Source organism: Rhinopithecus roxellana, chromosome 2 (genome assembly GCF_007565055.1).
Source record: "Rhinopithecus roxellana isolate Shanxi Qingling chromosome 2, ASM756505v1, whole genome shotgun sequence".
In the NCBI taxonomy this organism is placed as follows: domain Eukaryota; kingdom Metazoa; phylum Chordata; class Mammalia; order Primates; family Cercopithecidae; genus Rhinopithecus; species Rhinopithecus roxellana.
The window spans coordinates 181,481,226-181,508,933 of record NC_044550.1 but is presented as its reverse complement, the minus strand read 5'-3'; the positions used below and the strand labels follow the sequence as shown (position 1 = coordinate 181,508,933).

General features: G+C 35.1%; 1 protein-coding gene across 1 annotated transcript; it reads right to left on the bottom strand.

Annotated features, from left to right (window-relative positions):
- Nucleotides 1-865: 865 nt before the first annotated feature.
- LOC104664126 (UDP-glucuronosyltransferase 2B20) lies at nt 866-25,792 on the bottom strand. Its single transcript, XM_010365559.1, has 6 exons — nt 25,032-25,792; nt 23,194-23,342; nt 20,371-20,502; nt 11,445-11,532; nt 10,288-10,507; nt 866-1,584 (listed from the first exon to the last, which is right to left on the bottom strand). Exons 1-6 carry the CDS (start codon nt 25,753-25,755, stop codon nt 1,305-1,307), a joined length of 1,593 nt encoding a protein of 530 aa, XP_010363861.1. The 5' UTR covers nt 25,756-25,792; the 3' UTR covers nt 866-1,304.
- Nucleotides 25,793-27,708: the final 1,916 nt, after the last annotated feature.

Genomic DNA, 27,708 nt, shown 5'->3' with positions numbered 1-27,708 from the left:
CTTGGCTCCCTGGCTTCAGCCCCCTTTCCAGGGCAGTGAATGGTTCTGTCTCACTTGGGTTCCAGGCACCAGTGGGGTACAAAACAAACAAACAAAACAACAATAACAACAAAACCCCTGTAGCTAGCTTGGTGTCTGCTCAAACAGCTGCCCAGTTTGGTGCTTGCAACCCAGGGCCCTGGTGGTGTTGGCAGAGAAGGAAATATCCTGCTCTGCAGATTACAAAAAAACATGGGGAAAGCATAATATCTAGGCTGGATAATACAGTCCCTCATGGCTTCCCTTGGCTGTGGGAGGAAGATCCCTGGCAATGCAGAAACACCCTGCCTTCTGCATTGGTCCCACTGAGAGCTGCAGACAGGAGCTGTTCCTATTCAACCGTCTTGCCAGATCTCCATCTTCTGGAAGTTTTACTGTTTCCAGTCTTATGTTGCCATCTTTCATCCATTTTGAGTTGATTTTTGTGTATGATAAAAAATAAGGGTTCAGTTTTTTTCTTTTGCTTGTGGACATCCAGTTTTCTCAGCACCAGTTTTTGAAGAAACTCATCTTTCTTCATTGAGTATATTTGAGACTCTTGTTGAAGATCAATTAGCTGTTTGAGACTCTTGTTGAAGATCAGTTAGCTGTATATAGTCACGGATTTATTTCTAGGTTTTCTAGTTTGTTATGTAGATCTGTATCTATTAATGTGGCATAACATATGTGTTAATTTTTGTATGTTAAACTATCTTTCATTCTAGGAATAAACTTTCTATGTCTTTTAGGAAAGAAGTGATGCTAAGTCTGAATACACAGTAAAAGCCAGGCAGCACTACTGGTATTGCAATCTCAAAAGAATGAGTGAGACTTTTTACATAATTTTATTCTTGAAAATTTCATTGGCAAAAGTAAAAACAAAAACTTCTGCTCAAAATGAAGCCAAAATGTTCTGAGTATTTGCAAAACAATGTTGATACTATGAGTGGAGTTCTTAATGTTGTTGTGTTCAAATACAATGTGTGAAACATAATGAAGCTCAGTGACTTTTGTGTGTAACTTTTGGATTAGAATAAGAAATTTCAATACAAGTCCATAAGGTTTTATATTGTTGTTATTTTTCATAGTTTAAAAATCATTGACAGAGAATTATTCCAACTAAAGTACATATTAAATCCCTGGAAAATAAATTTTGACTTAACGGAATAAGTTGTGAAAAGATGTTTTGTCACAAGAAAAAGGAAATCCTCCATTTAAAACCCTCCATGCCGGAATAAAGGAGGAGTCCCATCTTTCGGTCATTCCACTTCAGGCTTTTGATATAACTAATCCCATTTCTTCTTCTTTCCTGTTTTGGCAAGCTTTTGGAAGCAAAACAGGCAACATTTTGTGATGATAAATATCACAGTTGCCACGCAGGCCAACAGGAATGCTATCACATCCAAAGAGTGATACTGGATCCAGGTGAGGTCGTGGGCTGCGACCCGAAGGTGCTTGGCTCCTTTGTGGCGCATAACAAACTCAATCCAGAAGACTGCTCGATCCAGGGGCTTCATTGGTTGATCATGATGAATTCTTGATAATTTCATGGCATTCTCTTTATAGCTGAAGGAGGAACATAAAGATATCAACATTAAAAATAAATTTATTGCTTAAGCATATCAAATCTATGTATGGTCTTTGAAAAGTGTCACACAAATAATTCAAAGTAAGTGTCATTGAATTGACATAAAATTTGAATGTTTTCATATATGTCGTTACAGAAAGTTTGGTTTTTAAATTGGAGTTTTATAATTGACAAATACCTTTAAAAATGAAAAATGAAATTTTAGGTGGGAAAGTTAATGTCTTTCTAGGACAGAAAATATTGTGAGCTGCACTCTAAGTGCTATAAGTAAGATAGTGAAAATGGAATCTAGGAACGATCATTTTGGTATTTTCAATTTTTAAAAAAATTTTTTTGAGACAGGATTTTACTCTATTACACAGGCTGAGTGCAGTCACATGATCATACCTTTCCCTTTTGGTCTCAAGTAATTCTCCACCTCAGCCTCATGAGAAGCTGGGACTACAGCTGTGCACCACTATCCCTGGCTATTTTTTTATTTTTTACTTTTTTAGATATGAGGTCTTGCTGTAGTACCCCTACTGGTCTGGAACTCCTGTGGTCAAGTCATTCTCCTGCCTCTACCTCCCAAAGTGTTGGCCCTACAGGCATGAACCACTGTGCTCAGCCCATTTTGATATATTTAAAGAGGAATTGTGTCACAACTGGTGAAATGCCTCCTAACTAGTTTCTCAGCTTCTACTGTAATCTTCTGTCTTCTACCGCATTTTCTTTCTACTAGCCAGAGTATTTTCTAAATTAATATCAAATTATGACACTCGCCTGTTAAGATTTCCATCTAGTTTCTTGTTACATTAAGAATAAAATCCAAATCTGACTTTGGTCTGTAGAACTTACAAAGGCACCTACTTGTTCTAACACTTACCCCTATACACTGTCTTCTAGAGACAATGGCCTTCTGTTCTTTAAACTCCTGAAGGTGTTTTCATGTTAGTCCCTTTACACTTTTTGTCCCATGTCTCTCTCATTGAGCATTCTTTCTTGCAACTACTTGAGGTTTGCTTCTATTTCTTTTTGAGGTTTCTCTTTAAATGATACCTCTTAGGCTTTTCCTGGCCACACTATAGGCACCCATAGGATTTCTCCAGTGCTTCATGCTTATTTTGCTATTTGATTTCTGGAACTTTAAAATATGCTATATATCTTCCACAATAAAACTTTGAGTAGGAAATACATAGGATAAATGTATATACACTATGTGACTATCTCAAAATTTTAAGATTATCCTAAACATTATCCCAAAGTGAAGACACCAATTTATCACAAACTGCATGGAAGAACTCTCTCCTCCTGGGCCATTTTAGTCACTACCTTTATCCTCAAATTAAGTATCAACCTGAATTCTAATATCATAGATTAATATTGACTGTTTACCTAATTGAATTAAATAATACATATTCATTTCTGTCTTTGTTTAGCAGTTGTTTAATTGCACTGGTGTAAAGTATTCCGTTGATTGACAAAGACCACAGATGATCTCTTCATTTTATGATTAATGGATATTTGTGTGGTTAACATTTTTTTATCCTACTAATAATTGTGGTATTAAGATATATGTATATTTTACTAGGTGTACATATTTATTCATTTTTGTTGGATGTATACTTGGAAGAATAGTTGATGAGAGAATGGTACATTTATAATTAGAATTTTTTGTTGACTGAATTTAAAAAAATATTTTTTTATTTTAAAGAATTAGAGATTTTTTTTAGTTTTAGTTTTCAGTTTTTGGATTTATAATTTATTTCTAGTATAACTAGAACATATAATTTTTATGAATTGGAATCTAATACAACTTACTTAGCATTTATTTATGGCCCAGCATATGCTCAATTCAGGTAACCGTCTATTTCATATAATCTTTCCTTTTTTTTTTTTTTTGAGACAGAGTCTCTCTCTGTCACCCAGGCTTGAGTGCAATGGAGCAATCTTGGCTGACTGCAATTTACATCTCCTGGGTTCAAGTGATTCTCATGCCTCAACCTCCTAAGCATCTGGGACTACAGGTGCTCATCCCCCACACCTGGCTAAGTTTTGTATTATTAGTGGACACAGGATTTCACCCTGTTGGCCAGACTGGTCTCGAACTCCTGACCTCACATGATCCTCCCACCTTGGCCTCCCAAAGTGTTGGGATTACAGGTGTGAGCCACTACACCCGATCTCCATATGCTGTTTTAAAAATATTTATTTTCAGTACACACACACACAACCAGAGAGATACATGGATACATATATACACATATATGTGCAATATATATATACACACACACATATATAAAACATAGGTTACATTTAATTGTATACTTCAAATGTTTTATCTCCTTGAATAAAAGATTTCAAAGATCATTATTTTGTCTTTATTTTTGGTCTGTTTAAATTTAATGTGAGTACTGGTAGGTTCAATTTTGTTTTTTTTTGAGATGGAGTCTCGCTCTGTCACCAGGCTGGAGTGCAGTGGCACTATCTCGGCTCACTGCAACCTCTGTCTCCTGGGTTCAAGTGATTCTCCTGTCCCAGTCTCCCGAGCATCTGGGACTACAGGTGCACATCACCATGTCCAGCTAATTTTTGTATTTTCAGTAGAGATGGAGTTTCACTATGTTGGCCAGGAGTATGGTCTCGATCTCTTGACCTCGTGATCTGCCCTCCTCGGCCTCCCAAAGTGCTGGGATTACAGGCGTGAGCCACTGTACCCGGTCGGTTTGCATTTTTTAAAACAGTTTTATTGTACTTTAAGTTCCAGGATACATGTGCCAAATGTGCGGGTTTCTTACATAGGTATACACATGCCATGGTCGTTTGCAGCACCTATCAACCTGTCATCTAGATTTTAAGCCCCTCATGCACTAGCTATTTGTACTGATACTCTCACTCCTCTTCCATGCCCCAAATGGCCCCAGTGTGTGTTGTTCTCCTCTCCGAGTTCATGTATTCTCATTGTTCAACTCCCTCTTATGAGTGAGAACATGTGGTGTTTGGTTTTCTGTTCTGTGTTAGTTTGCTGACGATAATGGCTTTGAGTTGCATCCATGTCCCTGCAACAGACATGATCTCATTCCTTTTTATGGCACATAGTATTCCATAGTGTACATGTATCACATTTAATTTTTTAAAATGTTTTTATTATACTTTAAGTTCTAGAGTATATGTGCAAAATGTGCAGGTTTGTTGCATATGTATTCATGTTCCATGTTGGTGTGTTGCACCCATTAACTCATCATTTACATTAGGTATATCTCCTAATGCTATCCCTATTCCCTCCCCCCACCCCACAAAAGGCCCCAGTGTGTGATGTTCCCCTTCCTGTATCCAAGTGTTCTCATTGTTCAGTTCTCACCTATGAGTGAGAACATACAGTGTTTGGTTTTCTGTTCTTGCAATAGTTTGATGAGAATGATGGTTTCCAGCTGCATCCATGTCCCTACAAAGGACATGAACTCATCCTTTTTTATGGCTGCATAGGATTCCATGGTGCATATGTGCCACATTTTCTTAATCCAGTCTGTTGTTGATGGACATTTGGGTTGGTTCCAAGTCTTTGCTATTGTGAATAGTGCCACAATAAACATACGCATGCTTGTGTTTTTAAAGCAGCATGATTTAAAACCCTTTGGATATATACCCAGTAATGGGACTGCTGGGTCAAATGGTATTTCTAGTTCTAGATCCTTGAAGAATCGCCACACTGTCTTTCACAATGGTTGAACTAATTTACAGTCCCACCAACAGTGTAAAAGTGTTCCTATTTCTTCACATCCTCTCCAGTACCTGTTGTTTCCTGACTTTTTAATGATCGTTATTCTAACTGGTGTGAGGTGGTATCTCATTGTGATTTTGATTTGCATTTCTCTGATGGTGAGTGATGATGAGCATTTTTTCATGTGTCTGTTGGCTGCATAAATGTCTTATTTTGAGAAGTGTCTGTTCATATCCTTCAACCACTTTTTGATGGGGTTGTTTTTTTCTTGTAAATTTGTTTGAGATCTTTGTAGTTTCTGGACATTAGCCCTTTGTCAGATGAGTAGATTGCAAACATTTTCTCCCATTCTGTAGGTTGCGTGTTCACTCTGATGATAGTTTCTTTTGCTGTGCAGAAGCTCTTTTGTTTAATTAGATCCCATTTGTCAATTTTGGCTTTTGTTGCCATTGCTTTTGGTGTTTTAGACATGAAGTCCTTGTTCGTGCCTATGTCCTGAAAGGGTTTGCCTAGCTTTTCTTCTAGGGTTTTTATGACTTTAGGTCTAACATTTAAGTCTCTAATCCATCTTGAATTGATTTTCATATAAGGTGTAAGGAAGGGATCCAGTTTCAGCTTTCTATATATGACTAGCCAGTTTTCCCAGCACCATTTATAAAATAAGGAATCCTTTCCCCATTGCTTGTTTTTGTCAGGTTTGTCAAACATCAGATGGTTGTAGATGTGTGGTATTATTTCTGAGGGCTCTGTTCTGTTCCATTGATCTATATTTCTGTTTTGGTATCAGTACGATGCTGTTTTGGTTACTGTAGCCTTGTAGTATAGTTTGAAGTCATGTAGTGTGAGACCTCCAGCTTTGCTCCTTTGGCTTAGGATTGTCTTGGCAATGTGGGCTCTTTTTTGGTTCCATATGAACTTTAAAACAGTTTTTTCTAATTCTGTGAAGAAAGTCATTGGTAGCTTAATGGGGATGGCATTGAATCTATGAATTACCTTGAGCAGTATGGCCATTTTCACAATATTGATTCTTCCTATCCATGAGCATGGAATGTCCTTCCATTTGTTTGTGTCCTCCTTTATTTCACTGAGCAGTGGTTTATAGTTCTCTTTGAAGAGGTCAGTCACATCCCTTGTAAGTTGGATTCCTAGGTATTTTGTTTTGTTTTTGAAGAAATTGATGTATCACATTTTCTTTTTCTGGTTTATCATTGATGAGCATTTGGGTTGGTTCTATATCTTTGATATTGTAAATAGTGCTGCAATAGATATACATGTGCATGTGTCTTTATAGTAGAATGATTTATATTCCTTTGGATATATACCAAGTAATGGGATTGCTAGGTCAAATGGTGTTTCTGGTTGCAGATCTTTGAAGAATTACCACACTGTTTTCTATGATGATTGAACTAACTTACATTTCCACCAACCATGTAAAAGCTTTCGCATTTCTCCCCAGCTTCTCCAGCATCTGTTGCTTTTTGACTTTTTAATAATTGCTATTCTGACTGGCATGAGATTGTATATCATAGTGGTTTTGATTTGTGTTTCTCTAATGATCAGTGATATTGAGCTTTTTTCATAAGTGTGTTGGCTGCATAAATGTCTTTTTTATGAGAAGTGTCTGCTTAGGTCTTTTGTGCACTTTTTGATGGTGTTGTTTGATTTTTTTCCTGTAAATTTGTTTAAGTTACTTGTAGATTCTGGATATTAGACCTTTGTCAGAGGGATAGATTGCAAAAATGTTCCCCCATTCAGTAGTTCACCTGTTCCCTTTGACGATAGTTTATTTTGCTGCGCAGAAGCTCTTTAGTTTAATGTGATCTCATTTGTCAATTTTGGCTTTTGTTCCAATTGTTTTTGGTGTTTTTATCATGAAATTTTTGCCCATGCCTATGTCCCGAATGATATTGCCTAGGTTTTCTTCTAGGGTTTTTATGGTTTTGGGTTTTACATTTAAGTCTTTAATCCATCTTGAGTCAATTTTTGCATAATGTGTAAGGCAGGGGTCTAGTTTCTGTTTTCTGCATATGGCTAGCCGGTTTCCCTAGCACCATTTATTAAATAGGGAATCATTTCCCCATTTCTTGTTTTGTCAAGTTTGTCAAATATCAGATGGTTGTAGATGTGTGGCATTATTTCTGAGGGCTCTGTTCTATTCCATTGGCCAATATCTCTGTTTTCGTTCCAGTACTATGCTGGTTTGGTTACTGTAAGGTGTAAGGAAGGGATCCAGTTGCAGTTTTCTTCATATGGCTAGCCAGTTTTCCCAACACCATTTATTAAATATGGAATCCTTTCCCTAATTACTTGTTTTTGTCAGGTTTGTTAAAGATCAGATGGCTGTAGATGTGTAGTGCTATTTCTGAGGCCTCTGTTCTGTTCCATTGGTCTATATATCTGTTTGGTACCAGTACCATACTGTTTTGGTTATGTTCTTGTAGTATAGTTTGAAGTCAGGTAGCATGATGCCTCCAGTTTTGTTCTTTTTGCTTAGAATTGTTTTGGATATACTGGCTCTTTTTTGGATCCACATCAAATTTAAAGTAGTTTTTTTTTTTTTTTTTCTAATTCTGTGAGAAATGTCAATGGTAATTTGATGGGAATAGCTTTGAATATATAAATTACCTTGGGCAGCATGGCCATTTTTACAATATTGATTCTTTTTATCCATGAGGATGGAAAGTTTTTCCATTTGTTTGTGTCCTCTCTTAATTCCTTCAACAGTGGTTTCTATTTTTCCTTGAAGAGGTCCTTCACGTCCTTTGTTAGGCATATTCCCAGGTATTTTATTCTCTTTGTTGCAATTGTGAATGGGAATTTATTCATGAGTTGGCTCTCTGCTTGTGTATTATTGGTGCACAGGAATTCCTGTGATTTTTGCATATTGATTTTTGCATCCTGAGGATTTGCTGAAGTTGCTTATCAGCTTAAGGAATTTTGGAACTGAGATGAAGGGGTTTTCTAAATATAGAATTATGTCATCTGCAAACAGAGGCAATTTAACTTCCTCTATTCCTATTTGAATACCCTTTATTTCGTTCTCTTGCCCGATTGCCCTAGTTCACATTTAAATCCACCATCTTATTCTATATATATATATTATTTTCTAACTTTAAAAAAATATACTTTAAGTTCTAGGGTACATGTGCACAATGGGCAGGTTTGTTACATATGTATTCATGTGCCATGTTGCTGTGCTGCACCCGTTAACTCGTCATTTACATTAGGTATATCTCCTAATGCTATCCCTCGCCCCTCCCCCACCCCACGACAAGCCTCAGTGTGTGATGTTCCCCTTCCTGTGTCCAAGTGTTCTCACTGTTCAATTTCCACCTATGAATGAGAACATAGGATGTTTGGTTTTCTGTCCTTAACCTGTTTTATGTTTCTTTGCTTTTTAACTGTTTTTGAAGTATTTTAAATCATTTCTCGTCTTACTAATTTTTTGGTAAAGTGTTTTTAATGTATTTCCTTAGCTGGTACCACCTTACATCATCATAATATTTGTAGGACTAGTAGACTCTGAACTGATGGTAGCTGGTCTAGGCATAGCATTTTCCAAATTATTTCCTTCAGATTATGGATAAATTAAGTATTACATATTTATTTTATCAATATTAAAACCTTTGTGTTTCAAAAGGCGTCTTCTAAAAAGTAAAAAAATCTATCTGTCCATAGTGGAAGAAAATATTTGAAAATCATATATTTGATAAGGGATTGTATCTATAAAATATAAATAATTCTTACGAATCCATAATAAGATAAATAGAAAAATGATGAAATGTTCACAAGATTAAAATAGAAATTTATCTAAGGAATATGTGTGAATGGCCAGTAAGACATGAAAAGATGGTTAACATCTTCAGCCATAAGGAAATGCAAGTGAATACCGTAATGAGAGACCACTTTACACACACTAGAATGGCTGTAATAGAAAGACAGATGATAACAAGTGTGGGGAGAGTGTGAAGACATTAGAGCCCTCATATCCAGCTGGTGGTAATGAAAAATGATGCAAATGCTTTGAAAAACAGTTTAGCAGTTCTTCATGAACAACAATTTCCCATACGCCTCAGCAATTCCACTCCTAGTGTCTCCTCAAAAGAAGTAAAAATATATTTTTACACAGAAAATATGTATAACAATGTTCATAAGTGCCAAAATTGGAAAGACCTAAAATGTCCATGACTTGATAAATGGGTAATTTTGGTATAAACATATCAAAGAATATTATATAGAAATAAAAATGAATGAGTTCTGATACATCCAACAACATAAATAAAACTAAAAATGATTATGCTAAGTGAAATAAGTCATTTACAAAACACCATAAATTGTATGATTTCATTTATATAAAATATGTGAAGAGAATAATCTATTGAGAAACAAAGTAAGTTGGTAGTTTTCTAGAACTAGAGGTTTATTGGGAGCAACTTCAGGCATTATGAGTTCATTTATGAGTTCATAAAAATGTTCTTTAGGGTTGTGGCTTTGTAACTATGTAAACACACTAAATATATTTAGATTTTAAATTTTAGTGAATGTTATGCTATGCACATTATAATTCACTATCAAATTTCTTAAAATAATGATAATAATAAAAAGAAATTTTTGAGAAAGAATATATTCATACTTTCAGAAATTTTAGGTATTGAATTGAAATATTTTATCATATTTCTCTAGTTACATTATTTCTTTTTATAGTGTATTCTATCATTAAAACTATTTAAAATAATTATCTACATATCTTTAATTTTTTTTTATTTTATAATTCATTGCAGTCATTGGTGACCCATTAAATCTATGGGGTTGAAATGTAACTTTGAAATAACTGTCTGGTGGAAAATAAGAGCAGATTTTACATTGGTTAAATCACTTTAATCCCTTCAAAATTAGTCTCTTAAAAAAAGGTTAAAACTCATATTCACTGTTGACAAAATAATTTATAAATACCACCTGGTCAAAAAATTGTAATACTCACATAGGATCATTAATGACTGACTTCAATGCATTGAGCAAATCTCTACTTGACATGGTCCTGATATCCACACTGAGGGCTGCTCCCTTGACTTTCATGTGAACAATGTTATCATGTTGATCTGCAAACAAGGGAATGCCCACCATAGGGATCCCATGGTAGATCGCCTCATAGATGCCATTGGTTCCACCATGAGTTATAAAAGCTTTGGTTTTGGGATGACCTAAAAGTGGATGAATTTTAACAAAAATATTAATTGTAAGGCACAGGAATTCAATAAGAAATGCACAATATAAGGAACTTTAAGCAACAGTGTTCCCTAGGTAATATTCTACCCACAAAACTGCATTGAAATTGTTTTCAAATTTTGGAGGAAGAAGCACCTACTTTTGCTGGAAAGGTAAGTGAATGCTACATGAAAAGGTCATGGTGTGTGTGTCTTCACAGTGGAAATATAAATTTAAAAGATTGCCAGGTGAACAAAATGAAAAAGCATATTCTTAACTAAAAAATATAAATGTACGAAAGAGAAAAGTATAAGTTTGGGTATAAAAGAACATGGTCTCTTAAGTGTTATAAAAATGTAGTCACATTTATGTATTTAAAAATATTGAAATACTTAAAATATTTAAAATATTTAATTTTTTTTTAAAGGCAGCAGGGTAGTAGGCAGTAGCCTGGAGGTAGTGCTGAGGAAGGACCGGTTACACATCATCACAAAATGTGTTATCACTTTATGATAAAGATTGGTGATTTATTCCCATAGAAAATAGAGACACTGGTAATAGAATAGTGTCTGTTATTTTTCAGTGCCTGTTGAAATAGCCTTGCAGTAGGGGAAAGAACAGATGTAAAGCTGTAGAAATAGGAGACAGACAGAAAATCCAGGATGTTATTTAAAACCTGTGAGAGGTAATTACACCTGAATAAAGAGATTTTTATTCTGACCGTAAAGAATGTGACTGTATGTAATAAAATGCCAACTACTATAGTGTATTCTTTTTATACTAAGACTGGAAAATAAATATAAAGTAGTTAAATTTGATTTTTTTTTTTAGTTTTCTGATAATAAATGTTAAATATGTTTGTTTTATGTTGAACAATTATCACTCTAATTGACTGTTACTAATATATTCAGTATTTGTTCTCCAGAGTCTTACCAAGAAGGTCATTCTGGGGTAACCACTTGTACAGTCGAGTATTGGAGCCTAAAGTATTTGGCTTCTTGCCATTAAATTTCCATAGAACCTGTTAGGATAAGGAGAATATCTTGTTAAATGAATAGAACTCTAAAAATATAACGTGTCAAAATTCTGAAAAGATTAATAATCAGTTAATCCATATAAAAGATGAAAAAATAAGAATTGATGTCAAGTAATGAGAACTATTAAAATTCTGAGGTAAGTTGAATAACCACATTTAATGTCTTTACTTTTATAATCAAATTGGTATATAAAGAAATAATGGCGTTTCCAACATAATAGCTAGACACGTGAGATTGTGAAAGGAAAATAAAATAAATCTTGGTGTTCCCAAATCTATGCTAAAGGATAAAGTTAAGCTGCTCAGGGCAAACCTACCTCCCATTCTATTCAAAGTCACCGCTCAGCTCACTGAGATAAATGCATATCTAATTGCCTCATTGGAGAGGCTAATCAGAAACTCAGAGGAAGTCAACCATTTGTCTCTTATCTACCTATGACCTGGAAACCCCTTCCTTGCTTCAAGTTGCTCCGCCTTTGCTTCTAGTTGTCCACCATTTCTGGACCGAACAACTGTTCATCTTATATGTTGATTGATGTCTTATATATCCCTAAAATGCATAAAACCAAACTGTCACTGCACCACCTTGGACACATGTCATCAGGACCTCATAAGGCTGTGTCATGGGTGCACATTTTCAACCTTGGCAAAATAAACTTTCTACATTAACTAAGACCTGTCTCAGATATTCAGGGTTCACATTTTGGTAACCATGAAGACATTGTGAGTGGAGGTTCCCTGACCTTTGGCAAGTGTCCTATCAGTGCTTGGTACCAGCCTGAGCTAACTTTATCGCTCAAAAAAATAAGACAATTGACTGAGGTCTGGAAGCAATCCCTCCAGAGAATCCCTGATACCTGAAAATTCAATCAAGATCTAAAATTTATTTTGCTGTACAACTCCTTTTTTTTTTTTTTTTTTTTTTTTTTTTTTTTGGAGTTTTGCTTGCTTCCCACAAGAAAGGAAAGATTTCCTGTTTCCATGACAATGGAAGGCAGGTAACTCTATGGAGTTCGAGCTGGCTCCCAGGAGGGAGGATCAGTTTGAGGTTTCTTTCCTGCTTCTAGGATGGCAGAGGACAGTTTTAGCCTGAAACCCATCCTTAGGTAAATAGCTGAATTGGGGTTTGTCTGGGCAGAGGACAGTTTTAGCCTGAAACCCATCCTTAGGTAAATAGCTGAATTGGGGTTTGTCTGGGTTAATGTTTAACAACAAGCCTGTCTTAATTTCTCCTTAACATTACAGTGCTTAGTGATCACATTTTTGAGAGTTTTTTTTTTTTTTTTTGTACGTTCCAGTATTTCTCCCATCAGATTTGATGAACTTTACCTGATTTGATCAAATCTGAGTGAGAATTCCAAATTGTGGGTAACAAAGCCTGTCTAATTTGGCTAAAATTCTATGCAGATGCAAAAGAGGAAACAAAACAAAACAAAACTTAAAAACCATGTGTTTGGTTTCTGTGTTTGCTTCCTGTCTTAAAAAAAAAAAAAAATGTTCTTTTGTTTACTTTTCTTCCACCCTATACTTCCTTTCGCCTTTTGCCATTTGCAGTACCAAAAATCTAGAGAAGGCTTCTAATGACTTGAACTCTTTTAAAGAATTCAGAACAAAAGCACCCCTCACCCCTTTGGGGGTGTTCTGTTTTCTTTGTGGAGTTTCAAGAGTTGTAGGCAGATTTTTGCTGAGGTCCAAAGCTCTGTTTTCCTATGTTGAATGACCTGATCTCTTTGGCTTTGAGATTACCACAGATTACCTGGTACTGTGAGAGGATTTTGCCTTGGCATGTGTAATGGTAGATGAGAGTTACAAAGTAGGGAGTGGTTGAGTACAGTTTACAAGAAGTGGTATTGACCGTTGTTATTATTTTCCTCCTAGGAAGTTGTTGTTTAAGAATCCTAATTCTAGTTAGGAGATGAATTGTAAAGGGTCTCCTCTATTGTTTTTATTCCCAAAATTAATCTCAATTTGGCTTGTCTGTGTGGATTTGCGTGAGAAACTGAACTGTGGTTTACATAGGTAAATGAGAGACTGAGTTTTCTCAGCTCCAAAGAGAAAGGGCATTTGCTCCTCCCAGTCATATGTCACCCCTAAGTGAAGGAGGGCCTTGTGGGAGTGTCTGGGGGTTGACCCCCTGTGACATGGAGTGACCCTGCAGAGAAATCCCCAATAAAAATTAACTTTTTTTAAAAAAAGGCTAATCCAGGAAACACATATTAGGGTGGATCACCCCACATTTTGAGCCCTTTCAGAGGTCATAGACCTCTGGAGAGAGAAAATGAGTCATGTAAGAGGGTGGAAACAACTCAGTGGTGACACACTGTGGAGTACTGCCCACCAGCAGCACACATTGATTCACTACATGTAAACCCTGGGCCACAGCTCAGCTCCTCCTTTTAAGAAAAAAAGTGGGAAACAATCTAAGAATGAGGAGAAAACAAGAAGAATGACCCCCTGATATCTCTTGGTAGGTTTTATGACACCTGTACTTGGCAGAGTTTATGAAAAATGAAAGTAATATGGTCTTTGTGCACATATACATTAAGAACCCTAAAGTTGTCCTGCAAACTATAGAGTTCCTAAATTCTCTCTTTTTAAAAAATTTTCTTTTCTTCTTGCTTTAAATTTGTTTTTATTTTTCTATTAAGATACAAACCACTGTTTGGATTCAACAGGCTTTTGTCTGCAAGCTGGTGAATTTTTTTTATCTCATGGCTAAAGTTCTGAAGTAAAAGCCATAAAATCTTTTGTGTATGTGTGTGTATATGTGTTTGCATATATTTAAAAGGCCATTATAATTTCTATAATTTTATGTTTAATTGGCAATTAAATGCAATTAAATCCATTTTACTTTCCTTCTAGCACACCAATTTTTTTCTCTCTGTACCTTATGATGTAAATTTTGTTTTTTGATTTTCACTTGAAGGGTTTCTTTTAATATTCAAATGTAAGACTATTTAGCTTACAACTGCCTATGATGATCAAGTATTCATACAGATTACCTATTGAAACAGGTTATCAAGAATTTGAAAGTTTAATATGGCAAAAAGTAGTTTTCATATATCTATAAGATGTACTTCTGTTGGCATGCTTAATACATCTACATATTTATGTGTTTTGTACACAATGTTTTACTACTGAAAATATATAAAAGAGCTCTAATTGGCTTAAGAAAATAAAAGTGTTTGAATTAAATACTTTGCCAGAAAAAAAGACTACTCAAATGCTCTTTCAGGTTTGTGTAACTTAAGTAAAATCTTTTATAAATAAGATAACTTTACAATTATTGCTAAAGTATAATACTAGAAATATCTTAAGAACTGCCAGCATACATTTTTGTTTGTATTTATTAATCAAGCAATTTCATACCTATTCTTGCCAAATATTTTAAGTTGTCAAAATTTGACATAGGAGTTACAAAACTGTAACCAATCCCAAAGCAGAATGATCTTTGTCTAATTTTTAATAAATGAGACATTAATAATTGGTTTAATGAAAATAGCTACATATTGAATTAAGTTAGATTATCATAACTTCTAATCTTGCAGCCTTAAGCAATCTAGTCCACAGGCAGTAAGGTTTGTTTTGGGAAAAGACTGTTATCATTTTTTATTTCAAAGTTAAACTATAAACTAAGTTCCTCCCTAAGTTAGTTTGGTCTACACCCAGAAATGAACATGGACAGCTGGGAGATCAAAAGCAAGGTGGATTTAGTTAGGTCAGATATTTTTCATTGTCTCAGTTATAATTTTGCAATGGCAATTCCATAAATTTAAATGATAACTATCACAGTTTTCATAAATAATCTAGGTAAATGACTAAATAAAGTAATTAGGTAAATGTGATGGGAAAAATACTTGTAGACAAACTCATAATTTAGAATCTAAAGTTATATTAAATTAAATAATAGATATTTCATTGTTTGGGTAATTTCCAAAAAAAAAAAAATTGGTAGGAAAACATTCTTTCTAAAAAATAGTGTGTATTTTTTTAAAAAGGTGAAGAAGTGTTGTCTAAATCAAAGCTTATTTAAAAGTTATGTATAAAACAAGGTAAAGGAAGCAGGAAATAAGAGACATGTAAAGAAAATTATAAAAATAAAAAGCTTTTTGTCTTTGTAAAATGTTTGAAGAGAAATAATTTTATATGAGCAAGAATCTTGTATGGTAAATTTAGTTCTAGAATAAAATTACAAGTTGTGTAAGAAAGAAGGGTGTTCAGGACAAACCAGAAAGTCCAAGCATATCATGAATGATCTGTGTAAGTCACAATAAGAAGATTAAAAAAACTTTTATATGATCAAGTTGTCTATAATTAATGGTCTTTCTACAGATTGGGCTTGATATAAATAAAAGCACTATGACTAAATAATTGGTTAGGATAATAAAATTTTCTTAAGGGATTGATTTACTCTTAAAATATTATAAGATATTTTATTTCTTTTAAGCCAAAGTTTAACTTTTATTGCATCTCACTGTTTTTGGTTTTCTCTCCCCTTTTGAAGGGTGTGAAATAGTAACACTCTCCTTCAACTCATTTTCAACTGATATAAGCCTTTTTCCTCAAGTTCTGTTTGTTGTGGCATAATGCTAACAGTGTTTTCTAAAAGCTATTCAACGCCTCAAGGTCCAGGGACTATCACAGAAGAGGTGGGTGTGTGAGATTGCAATAACTGATACTGAGTGATAAAATAAGTTCAGTTTATCTATAAATTAATCATTAACATCAAAGGCACACTAATGCATGACCAACATATGGGCCCCTGTGTCAGATTAACAAGGTTTTCTTGAAGAATAAACTGACTTCTTAATAAAGATTATAAAGGTTATGAAAAGCTCAGGAAAGTTATATCTTATGGTCAATATTATAATTTTATAGATTGTTCATAAAATTTTGAAAAACATACTTATTTGACTTTATGCTGTTTTATTAGGGCTTATGTTTGGAAAATTGAGTCTCCTCTCTCAAAAGATGAAGATTTTTCCCTTTTTTTGAAATCCTTGAAATCCTTGAGTTACCACTTTCGTCAAATTAACGATTTATTTTACCTGTGATATCAAGTGTTTTAAATGTTTGATATTTGCCAAATTTTCCAAAATCAAATTATAAATTATGTTTTTTTCTGACCTAAGTAATCCTTTAAGTTATTAGTTTCCCTAAAGTCCAAAAATGACATAATTTGGCTTATTTGGTATAAAAATCATACAGGAAACATTATCAAATATGAAATGATGTTTGGTCTTTTTGAGCTATATTTATATAAATATGTTGTTGGTATGTCTTCCAAAATTATGGGAAACTTCTATAATTCTGATATGACTTAGTGTGTGCATTATCAGTAATAATTATATTTGTTACGTTAAATTATTGTGTGCCACAGAGGTAACAAATTTCCTTGTCCATTGTGTCTTTGACTGAGGCTGCCCTAAAACTTTTGTCATCCACAGACAATTGTTGTCTCACTTTGGTCCTCTTTAGAAGGTGGTTTTATAATCAGCTATAAAATTCTAACAGGTGTCTTGAATAAGTTTTTATAATTTTGGAGGTGTGACATTAGAATAGAAGAAAAACTTTCAGGACTCATGGAGAACTAAAATATTCATGAATATCAAGCAGAACAGGAATTAACTACATGGACTGAACTAATAGAAAATTAAGTGATCTTTTTGACTTTGCTTAAAACATTGCTGATCCTTTTTTTTTTTTTAGAGTCAGCAAGGAATCTTTTTTGAGCTGTTAACAGCTTTTAGCAATTTAATATACTCCTATGAACAAAATTTAGAACATATTTGTTTCCCTCTACTGATTTCTTCAGAATTTGGAAACTATTTGTGAGTATTTTTTACTTTTGTCAATACAGTTATTTGCATAAGTGCAATAATTATCTATTTTCATCTATAACAAAACACACTTGGAGAAACTGGTTATTTTACCAAGGCTTTAACTGGAATGGTGTGCTTTCCTTTAGGGAATCAAACTTGACTTATACAGCCAACAAAAGCCTCTTGGGAAAACTGGCCTCATACCTTCATCTATAAGGGTTCCTTACCTGTGGTAAGCAAAGAATGTAACTTTCTGACAGGCCCAGGAGCTCCAAGTTTATTTTGGAATCCCAAGAGTACAGGAATTCGCCCAACCCATAGGTATTTGATGGTACAAATCTATGGCTTGCCTGAGCTTTAAAAAAGTCCTATCTGGGATTCTTTCTATAAGAAAAAGTTCCATCAAAGCCATGTTAAAAGCCTATGTAAATAAAAAAATATTCTTCCTCCTCTGTATACAAATAATCAGGCCAAGTATAATAAAGCAAATCAGTTCTACCATGGTTTGTCTTTAGTCTTTAGTCAAATTGGGAAACTGAAGAAAGAAAAATTATGTTTCAAAAATTACAGTACACCTGTTGTTAGATTCTAGTCTTGCCTAATGTTTTTTTCAATTTTTAATACAGAATTGTCTACAGTTTGGACTGAATTCTAATTTTTCATGGCTACAAGTCTTCAAAATAGTGTCTTCAGATTTTTTTCCTCCCCCTCTCACCATCTTTCCTAATTTGGAGTCACTGTAAACTAAGCCATGCTTTCATAAAGTCCTACAAATTAAGCTAGACAACTTAAACTTCAGAAGAAAATAACAGCAACCAATTTACATACATAATCCACTTTCATACCTGCCTACTGATTTATGGGCTTCAGAGTAATGTGGCCTATATTAATTTTACAGAATTGTTCTTCTGTTTGTTTTTGTTTTTCTCCCTTCCTTCCTTTATTTTGTCTTCATAGGACAGGAGACTTCACAACCTACTAAAGATGAACTTTCCTAATAACTCAGAACCTGCTTGTCTAGGAATAAATCATCCTTGCCATTAGACATCAGATGAAAACCTGACTTCAGAGACTTATTTTCTTCTAAAATGCTTTCTCTAAAAGATTTTTTTTAAAAAGGGGGGGAAATATAAAAGGAAAATAAGCCTTGGGGCCCCAAAGTCACTAAGCTAATCACTGCCTCCTATTCTATTCAAAGTCATCCCTCTGCTCACTAAGATAAATGCGTATCTGATTGCCTCCTTTGGAAAAGTTAATCAGAAACTCAAAGGAATGCCTCCTCCCTGCTTTAAGTTGGCAAAATAAACTTTCTAAATTTACTGAGACCTGTCTCAGATATTTGGGGTTCACAAGATTATCAATGAAATATTCAAATATTTAAGAATTTTTAGGCAGTCTTAATTCTAGTAAAAAAAAGTAGCAAATTAGTAATAACCTATACCTTTATTTTACATCCTTTATACTAGCTGTAATCTTCCAAATTTAATATAAATTTATTAATTTTTGAGTGATATTGGAAGAATTTACTTATATCCACTTTTCTACTACTCATAAGTTATTTTATGAATTTGATATCATTGATTACAAAAGACTAAATCTTTAAACTGAGCCTATGGTGAGAAATAAATCAATGCTACATATGTAGTATGTGTAATTTCTTTTAATTTGCTAATTATCAAGTGCTACTTTCAAGAAAAATTTCAAGTGGCAGCATTTTACACAAATTGAGACTATTATCAGTATTGCCAGTTTTGTAAATGCTAACAATGTAGGAAAAAGGAGCCCATTGACAATTTGTGATTAACAATACAGATGCTGAAAATGTATAAAATTATATTTTGCTACATTTTGCTTAACTGATCATTCACACTTAGATGATATCCTACATAACATTGATGGCACTGCTATATTGTCAGCTATAGCCAATCATTGTCATGTCTAGTACCAAACTAAGGTACTGATTTTAGAATTCCCAAGCAGTCTTTACAAACTGGAGTAGAAGTTACAAATGTTGACCTTGTATTTGATATTTATTTATTGTATTTGATATGAGAGTGTTAAAGTAACTGTGTTTTCAGCAAAAACTTTCATTGGTCATTCAGAGAGGGCTATGTGAGATAAGAAACTAAAGCGTAAATTGAAAATACACAAAGATTGTAGGTATATCCTGTAGATTAGAAAATAAATTCCTACCCTGTTTATTTCTATTTCCTGCTGCTTCTTCAATCTGGAGAAGGCACTAATCTGATTCTTAGAGCATAGTCTTTGTTGGGCCCATTTAATAATGCACACAGTCTCCCCTAAAAGCAGGATTCTATCTCCATTCTTTTCATTACATTTTTCTGCTTAAGACATTAGCAGCACCCAACTCAACAGATCAGACAAACTTTTCTTTTTCTCTAAATCTACTTGGCTAGGTGGGTACCTCCAGAGTAGTAGTTTGTCTGACTAGGACATTCTTTCACTGAGTGGCACCCTGAACAGAACACTAAATAGACCTATTCCAATGCATGGGAAGTAAAAGCAGCCAGATTGCTTGGTAAGCTGAAGATGTATGATGCATTTCAAACTTTTTTCAATACCTGCTTATTGTTATTGTGATAGTAGAGTAGCTTATTAAAATGTAACTGCTTTTTGATAATATCTACAGTGTATACAGTACCTTCTAAAATCCTGTAAACCAGAGGGAGCAAATAACAGGGCAGAATTTAGTGATTTCTATGTACATGCCTACAATACCATGATAATACCAAACTTCACTAGCACCTCTTAAATGTATTTCCTTCTGATCACAATATTAATGCCAACATTATTATCAACCAAAATCCTTCTCTTTATGATTTTAAGATCTTCCATATATGTTTTTGTTTTGAACAGATGTCTGAGATAATTAGAACTATCATAGCAGTTAAATTTTCAGGCAGAACATTTCTGTAATAGACACTTGAAGAGTTAACAGATTCATTTAGGAGCCATCCACAATTAAGGCACTTTATCTAACCTTTTGTGGGATCTGGGCAAGGGCTGATGCAATCATGTTGGCACTTTCTTCTGAGATGTTACTGATCATCGACCCCAGAGAAAACACCACAATACCATTTTCTCCAGAGCTCTGGACAAACTCTTCCATTTCCTGTGAAGAAAGAATTTGTTCTATCAGAAAAGAGCAACAGCACGGAAAACACTATTGACAGGATTGTTACAAACATCTAAGAAGAGAAAGTCAGAAGCTATTGGAGTAATTTTTTTAAACTGACCCAATCATCCAGTTTCTTTGAAAGATGTCTAATATAACATATATGGAATCTTTTATGCAAATTTGTGTAAATATGTTTGCATATGCATGTATGCATGTGTGTGTAGGGAAGAAATGAAGCAAAGCTATGACACTGCGGTAGGAGGAGATAATGCTAGAAAATATTACACCCAGACTCTTTCTTTATAATATTACAATTACTAACATAGGTTATTGGAAGGTGGCTTTACTTGGCTTTAATTATATATATATTTTTTGTAGTTCTACTAAATCTCTTATGTTTATTTGGGACAGTTTTATTTTATTTTTTTCTGTTCAGAGTTTTTAGTTAGGAGTCATTGGAGCCATTACATGACTATGAGCAATGAGGAAAAGTTAGTTACAATAAGAATGATTTTATATCTACGTTTCTTTAGCTTCTTTAGCTCTCTAACCCTTAATATTTCACTTAAAGTTAGAGTTTCTTAGACTTACCCTACTACCGCTCACTACCCCCCGACCCCCCCCCCCCCAACAAAAAAACCTTAGAAGCTGAAGTATAAGAATCACTGACATTCAGCAGTCTGGTATTGTGGTTTGGAATTTCTGGGAAATAGTTCTGAGAATTCCATTTATAATACAGTATCATATACTATATAGTTACATAATTGAGTGATCTTATTTCTCAGGTCATTGTTTAGGTATGACTCGGACATCTTTGTCCTGATATCACACTGTGAAATTGATGTGCTGATTGGTAACTGAATGTGAGGGACCCTCATCATCACTTTGCTGTGTCTCACAGGGAGCAGTTGTATCACAGTGGGAGAGGTCACCAGGCCTTTCTCCAGTGGAGACCTGCTCACCCTGTAGAGTAGCTCCCTCACACTATATGAAGCTCCTGGTGATTAAGTGTTTGCTTAGAAATGATTGAGAATTATTCTGACTTGTGTTTCCGGATGTGTTCCTGTTTTTAAACTTAAATCCATTCTAATTCCACATCGCTCAATGTATTCTTTCTCACACACGCGCGCGCGCACACACACACACACACAAAGAGAGAGAGAGAGAGAGAGAGAGAAAGAAATGTAGACCCGTACATTTCCTGGATATCATATCAAAATTGTATACCCATCTTTTTGTTGCTGTTGTCCCTTTTGTTCTAAATTCTTTTTTTCTCAGTAAAATAATGACCAACCCCTTCTATCATAACAAATATACTTTCTGGTCCTAATCATTGGGGTAAATTTCTTTATAAAACTGTTTACAAATAAAAAAATTCTAAAGTATGTCAGTGCAGACCAAATATTGGTATTTTTGAAAAATGTAATTTAACTTTATGACATCTTTTTTTTTTTTTTGAGATGAAGTCTTGCTCTGTCATCCAAGCTGGAGTGCAATGATGCAATCTTGGCTTACTGTAACCTCTGCTTTCTGGGTTCAAGCAATTATCCTGCTTCATCCTCCTGAGTAGCTGGGATTAAAGACATCTACCACCACAACTGGCTAATTTTTCTGTCTTTAGTAGAGACATGTTTCACCATCTTGGCCAGGCTGGTCTTGAACTCCTGACCTTGTGATACACCCACCTTGGTCTCCCAAAGTGCTGGGATTATAGGCATAAGCCACTGCACCTGGCCTGACATCAGTTTTAATTGGAGAGTCAGTGTATAGCTATTAGAGAGAATTCACCAGGCATCCAGGAACTCAGTGTAATTGCAGTTGCCTGTAGCCACATTTAATGTAACTTGAGTTCAATGTTTTATCTCATTCACTGCAAAAGCCTTCTTCATCCACCCAGTATTGAAGTAATAAAATATTTGTTTATAGACAGATCAGCACTGATCTCATTCTGTGATGTCTTTAGGAAAGTAATGGTAATAGAAGATCAATGTAAGTAGTCTTGTAAAAGTGTGAAAATTTAGAAAAAGAAAATAATTTTACCCATATCTCTGTCTAGAGATATCACCAACTTAAAATGAGTACCATTTCATTATAGTTTTAATTCTATTTATATAACCCAATGTATATACATGATGCTTATTTAAAAAATTTTAATCTCATTGTATATGCCTTTTCATCTTACAAAAAGTTGTGATCTTGTTCTACTCATCATTTTGTTCCTTAGTTTCCAACTATACCTGTACTATGGTTGACAGAGTAATTAAACATTTTTTTGAAAAAAGGATTGTAATGGCATGGCATGCACATTGTATAAGTTTTTAACCATTTCTTAATGTAAGATATTTGAATTATTTCCAGAGATTTTTAGGTGAATATTTGCTGCTAATATTGAATCTTACTATCATGATTTATTCTCTGTATAGTTTCATGCATAAAGGAAATGCCTATATGCATTTTTAACCAACCCTTTTTTCAAAATCTCCCTAGTAATCCTCTTCAGTCTTTAATGATAATAACATTCACATACTTGTGATAGTGCAGAAATATATAATTTTCTAACGGCCAGTCCTTTTTTTTTGACCTCCCATATTCCCCCCTCACTCTGAGTTAAACACTCTGAATGAAAAATATCCTGCCATTCCTTCTGAAAATGTCAAGCAAACAAATCAAACAGGAATACATTACCTTAGGCAGGGGTTTGGCTGGTTTACAGTGAAGTCCTCCAACAAAATCAACATTTGGTAAGAATGGGCGAGGAAATTCAAAATCCCAATAGGTTCGAATGAGCCACATTTCAGCTTTCCGCATTGTCTCAAATAATGTAGTGGGTCTTCCTAATGGAAAAAACAAAACAAAACAAAAGGTAGCTAACACAAGAATTGTTATTTGAATATGCAGGTATTTTCCTGAAAGGACTTGGAATGACACACCAAAAGATATATAAAATGTCTGTGCATTGATAAAATATATATACATACATTTATATATAGTCATAATTTCATTTTTATGTATTGCATATGTTGCTCATATGTATATATAAGGAAGGCAAAGTATTCAGAGATCTGTAAGAAGAAATTACATCTTTAATGTAACATCAGTATATTCACAATCATAAATAATTATTAAAATAAGTAATTAATATGGTTTGGCTGTCCCCACGCAAATCTCCTCTCATCTTGAATTATAATCCCCAAAATTTCCATGTGTCCAGGGAGGGACCAAGTGGCAGCTGATGGTATCATGGGGTGAATTCCTCCATGTTGTTTTCATGATATTGAATGAGTTCTCATGAGATCTGATAGTTTTATAAGTGTCTGGCATTTCCCCTGCTTGCACCTCTCTCTCTTGCCGCTAAGTGAGAAGATCCAAGCTTACTTCCCCTTAGCCTTTCACCATGATTCTCAGTTTCCTGAGGCATCCCAGCCATGTGGAACCATGAATCTATTAAACTTCTTTTCTTTATAAATTACCCAGTCTCAGGTATTTCTTTATAGCACTGTGAGAATGGACTAATGTAGCCACTATGAACTTAAATACACACTTGTCTTCTCTCTGAAGCTGTAATAGTAACAAATATACATTTAGACAACTCTTTCAGTTCCACAATTAATTCATCTTACCCATGAAAATAGCTTTCCAGGAAGTACTCTAGTCTCTACAATTTATTAAGCTAGTTCCTTGATCCTTGGTTCTCCAAGTAAACCATGAGATTTTTTAGAGCAACACTGAAATCTTCATACTACTACATCTTGGTTCATCTTAAGGTCTTACTATAATTAGATTTTTAAAATAAATATATTTACAAATGAGAATTAAAATTTTTTCAGAATTTATTGACACAGAGATATGTGCTCTTCCTTAACTTGGCCCATATTTTATTTGATGGAGAGATGCAGTTTAATAAAACACAGATTAAAACTTAGATGTTCACTTTCAACAAGATTTCAGTTTTTGAAAGAAATAATTGTCAAGCTGTTAGTGAAGGAATGTATAAACATTAGAAATCTCAAGTTTTAGGCTTCTGCTTCTGGAGTAGAGTCACTATATTTCTCAACTGTGAAAGAATTCTTGTTATATGAAAAAAAAATTAATTTCTAAGTGAGAAAACTGAGGTACTCAAAGAGAAACAAATTCCTCAATCCTGCATTGCTAATTTTTCTAGAAATATGTGTAAATACTAAATTTATATGTCTGCCTTCATGAAGATGTTTTTTGAGGTATCTATTGATTTTTTTAAAGATGAAACAATGTATAGCAAAATGATATGTGATGAAATCATAAGCGCTTTACATTGAAGGTTTATGATTCTTTGGGTGTCCTGTAGTAGTGATGGTCCCAGGGTTCTAATTGATTCTATAAGGTCAACATTCTATAATATTTTTGAGATTGATAGATCATCTTACATTTGCAATTTGTAATTTTCCTTAAAAACACTATCTTCTGGCATAGTATTTGTATAAGCTCACTTTCAAAGGCACAGAAAAGTTAGGACTTAATAAGCACTAATTGGACACATGACTTACCTAGAACTTCACTGTAAAACTGGTCCCACTTCTTTATATCATGTATTTGAAACCAAAAGTCAAAATAAAGCTTATGTATCATATTTTTTATCCTCTCTGTGAAAGTCATTTGATCACTTAATTCTGACATAACAACAGGTACATAGGAAGGGGGGAACAGAAATCCTCCACCATTCTTCTCAAATGTGTAGCCAACACTGAAGCGGAGGCTGTACAGAAAGGGTATGTTCAACAGCTCAGCCAGTAGCTCCCCACAAGGATTAAGAGCATCTGCCAGAATGACATCAAACTTTGACTCTTGTAGTTTTGTCATAAGTTTCTTGTTCAAAACTGCATCTTTACAGAGCTTTTCACTATAGTAATAATATTCCCAACACAATTCTTGTACTTTTGAAAAATATGTCAAAAGTGTACTGTTTGGAATACTATATATCCAAATATTGAGCAGTTTCATAAGAGAATCTTCCATATCATTTTTAGTTAAAGATGTAGGATAAACTTCAAATGTAATAGCAGATGATTTACTGTCATTGACAAAAGTAGAAGCCGAGGATGTCAACACAGTCACTTCATGACCTCTCCGAGCAAGCTCTTCCAGGATTGTCTTCATATTTATCCAATGGCTATATTCTGTGGGCCACACCAGTACCTTTCCACAACTCCCAGAGCTAAAATAACAACTGAGCTGTAACAGCAGAAAGACTGACGTCCATTTCAGAGACATCCTGGTCTCATGCAATCCTTCTTTTCCAGTTGCTGTTTCTTTCTGTCATTTCTCATACTTAAATCTGAGGATAAACCAATCAAGTTAAAATATAACTGCTAAAGTTAAAAAGAAACACATAATATTAACAGACTGAATAGGTGCATGCCAAGGAGACAAACAAAAGATAAATGACCTCATATTTATTTTAGTGTGTTAGGTGTTCTTTTGTGTTTACAACTACTCTAGTCAAACAATCACTTTTATGACCTAGCATATGTAATATGTAAGTAATCTCTCTTATGCAATTATTTTATAATGCTGTTAAGAACAGTGGCAAATGAGAGGCTCCTGCAACTTCAGTGCCCTGGACACAGAGAGATGAAGTAATTATGCAACACAAACAGCATTTTTAATATCATGGTGCAAGGAATGTCTTCTAAAACTTTGTTGACATATAATTCATATACCATATGATTCACCAATTAGTGTGTAGAGTTCAATGTTTCCTAGTATATTCACAGAATTTTACATCCACTACAACAATCAGTATTACCTCCAAAAAATTATATACAATAGCCTTTAACCCCCCGCTCTGAAATTTTGCATCCATCCTACCCTAGGCAACCACTAATCTCATTTCTATCTCTATAGATTAGCATTTTCTCTACCTTTCAAAAAATAAATGAGGATTTTCCAGCGATCATGGCAGATGGGATGAAATTTCAGCTCTAGACAGAGCAGCATGTGGAGGCTTGCTGCAGATCAACTGCAAGAACAGACCAGCAATTCTGAGAGGACCCACAGACCCTCTGCAGTAAGTGTACTGCTCCTGCAGGACCTGGGAGATATACCAAATACTGTGAGTGCCCCAACAATGGAAGTGGCAAAGGGATAGCCCCCTCTCCCGAATACACATCCCCACTGGAGAAGCTGAAGGTCTGTTTGTGGGAGAAGTTCCTGACTTTACCTGGAGCTGAGTCAAGTTAGAGAACCAAGCCAAGCAAAATACAGGGGTAGAGGAAGTAGCAGAAAGCCACTGGGAGTTCTCTGGATACCCAAGTGGCTCATTCCTCCCTGGCGCCACAGGAATCCATCATGAGGGTGACTAGCGGAGCAGGGGGTTCAAAGATTCTCCTGAGGGCCCGAAAGCCTGAAAGGATGAGTAACTCCTCCCTTCTCAGGCCCAGACCCAAGACACAAGACCACTTGCATCAGCAGCGTGTGTCAGCAAGATAGAAGCAGGAAGAGAGCCGGCCAGAAGACACTTACCCTGGCTGGAAGACATGTACCCCTGAAGATCAAGAAAGAGGCTGTCCAGGTACTACATAGCAGTCACATCAGAGTGGGACACTTACTGTTTACAGAGGACTGTAAAACCCCTGTCCCATCCTCACTTGGGACTGATGCCACTTTAGCCCTGAGCCCACCTGCACCCAGGCACTCATTAAAGCTGCATATTGCTCCACACAGCCTCATGTTGTCTGTTGGCGCACTCTGGGGGTTCAAACCGATTCAAGAACCTTACATCTGGTGGGAAAACCCTGGAGGAGCTCAGGTCTGTGTTGCTCGCAGACCTACCCATTCTCCCCAGAGAGCAGGCCACAGCAACCAGACAAAGGAAGCTCCTCAGCCTCCAGTTGCCTCTCTGTGCATGCACATTGGTCACTGATCTCGCCTACTGGTAAGTTTCCCTGGGAGCCCAGTTAACAGGGGAAAATCTGCATGGCCTCTCTTGGTTTCTCTGGTCCAAAAATGCAGCATTGACCCAACAAGCTTCCAGCATGTGCCAGGCACTCACTGATCATCTGGTCTTAGGGGGGATGCCACTAAGCCATTTGATCCCTTTCCAGGAACCAAAAAGGCAGCGGTGATGATAGCTCCTTTTATCGTCTCCTTCCAGCTGTCCAGGACGGTCTCCTTTTTCCCTGTTCTCCTGAGCCTACTCTTTGATATGGAAAACTCCTGGTCCTC

Coding starts and splice junctions, on each gene's coding strand:
- LOC104664126 (XM_010365559.1), bottom strand. CDS start 25,755: ATGTCTCTGAAATGGACGTCAGTCTTTCTGCTGTTACAGCTCAGTTGT. Junction 23,343..25,031: donor GTTTTACAGTGAAGTTCTAG/GTAAGTCATGTG, acceptor TTTTTCCATTAG/GAAGACCCACTACATTATTT. Junction 11,533..20,370: donor TTGCCCAGATCCCACAAAAG/GTTAGATAAAGT, acceptor TTATCCTAACAG/GTTCTATGGAAATTTAATGG.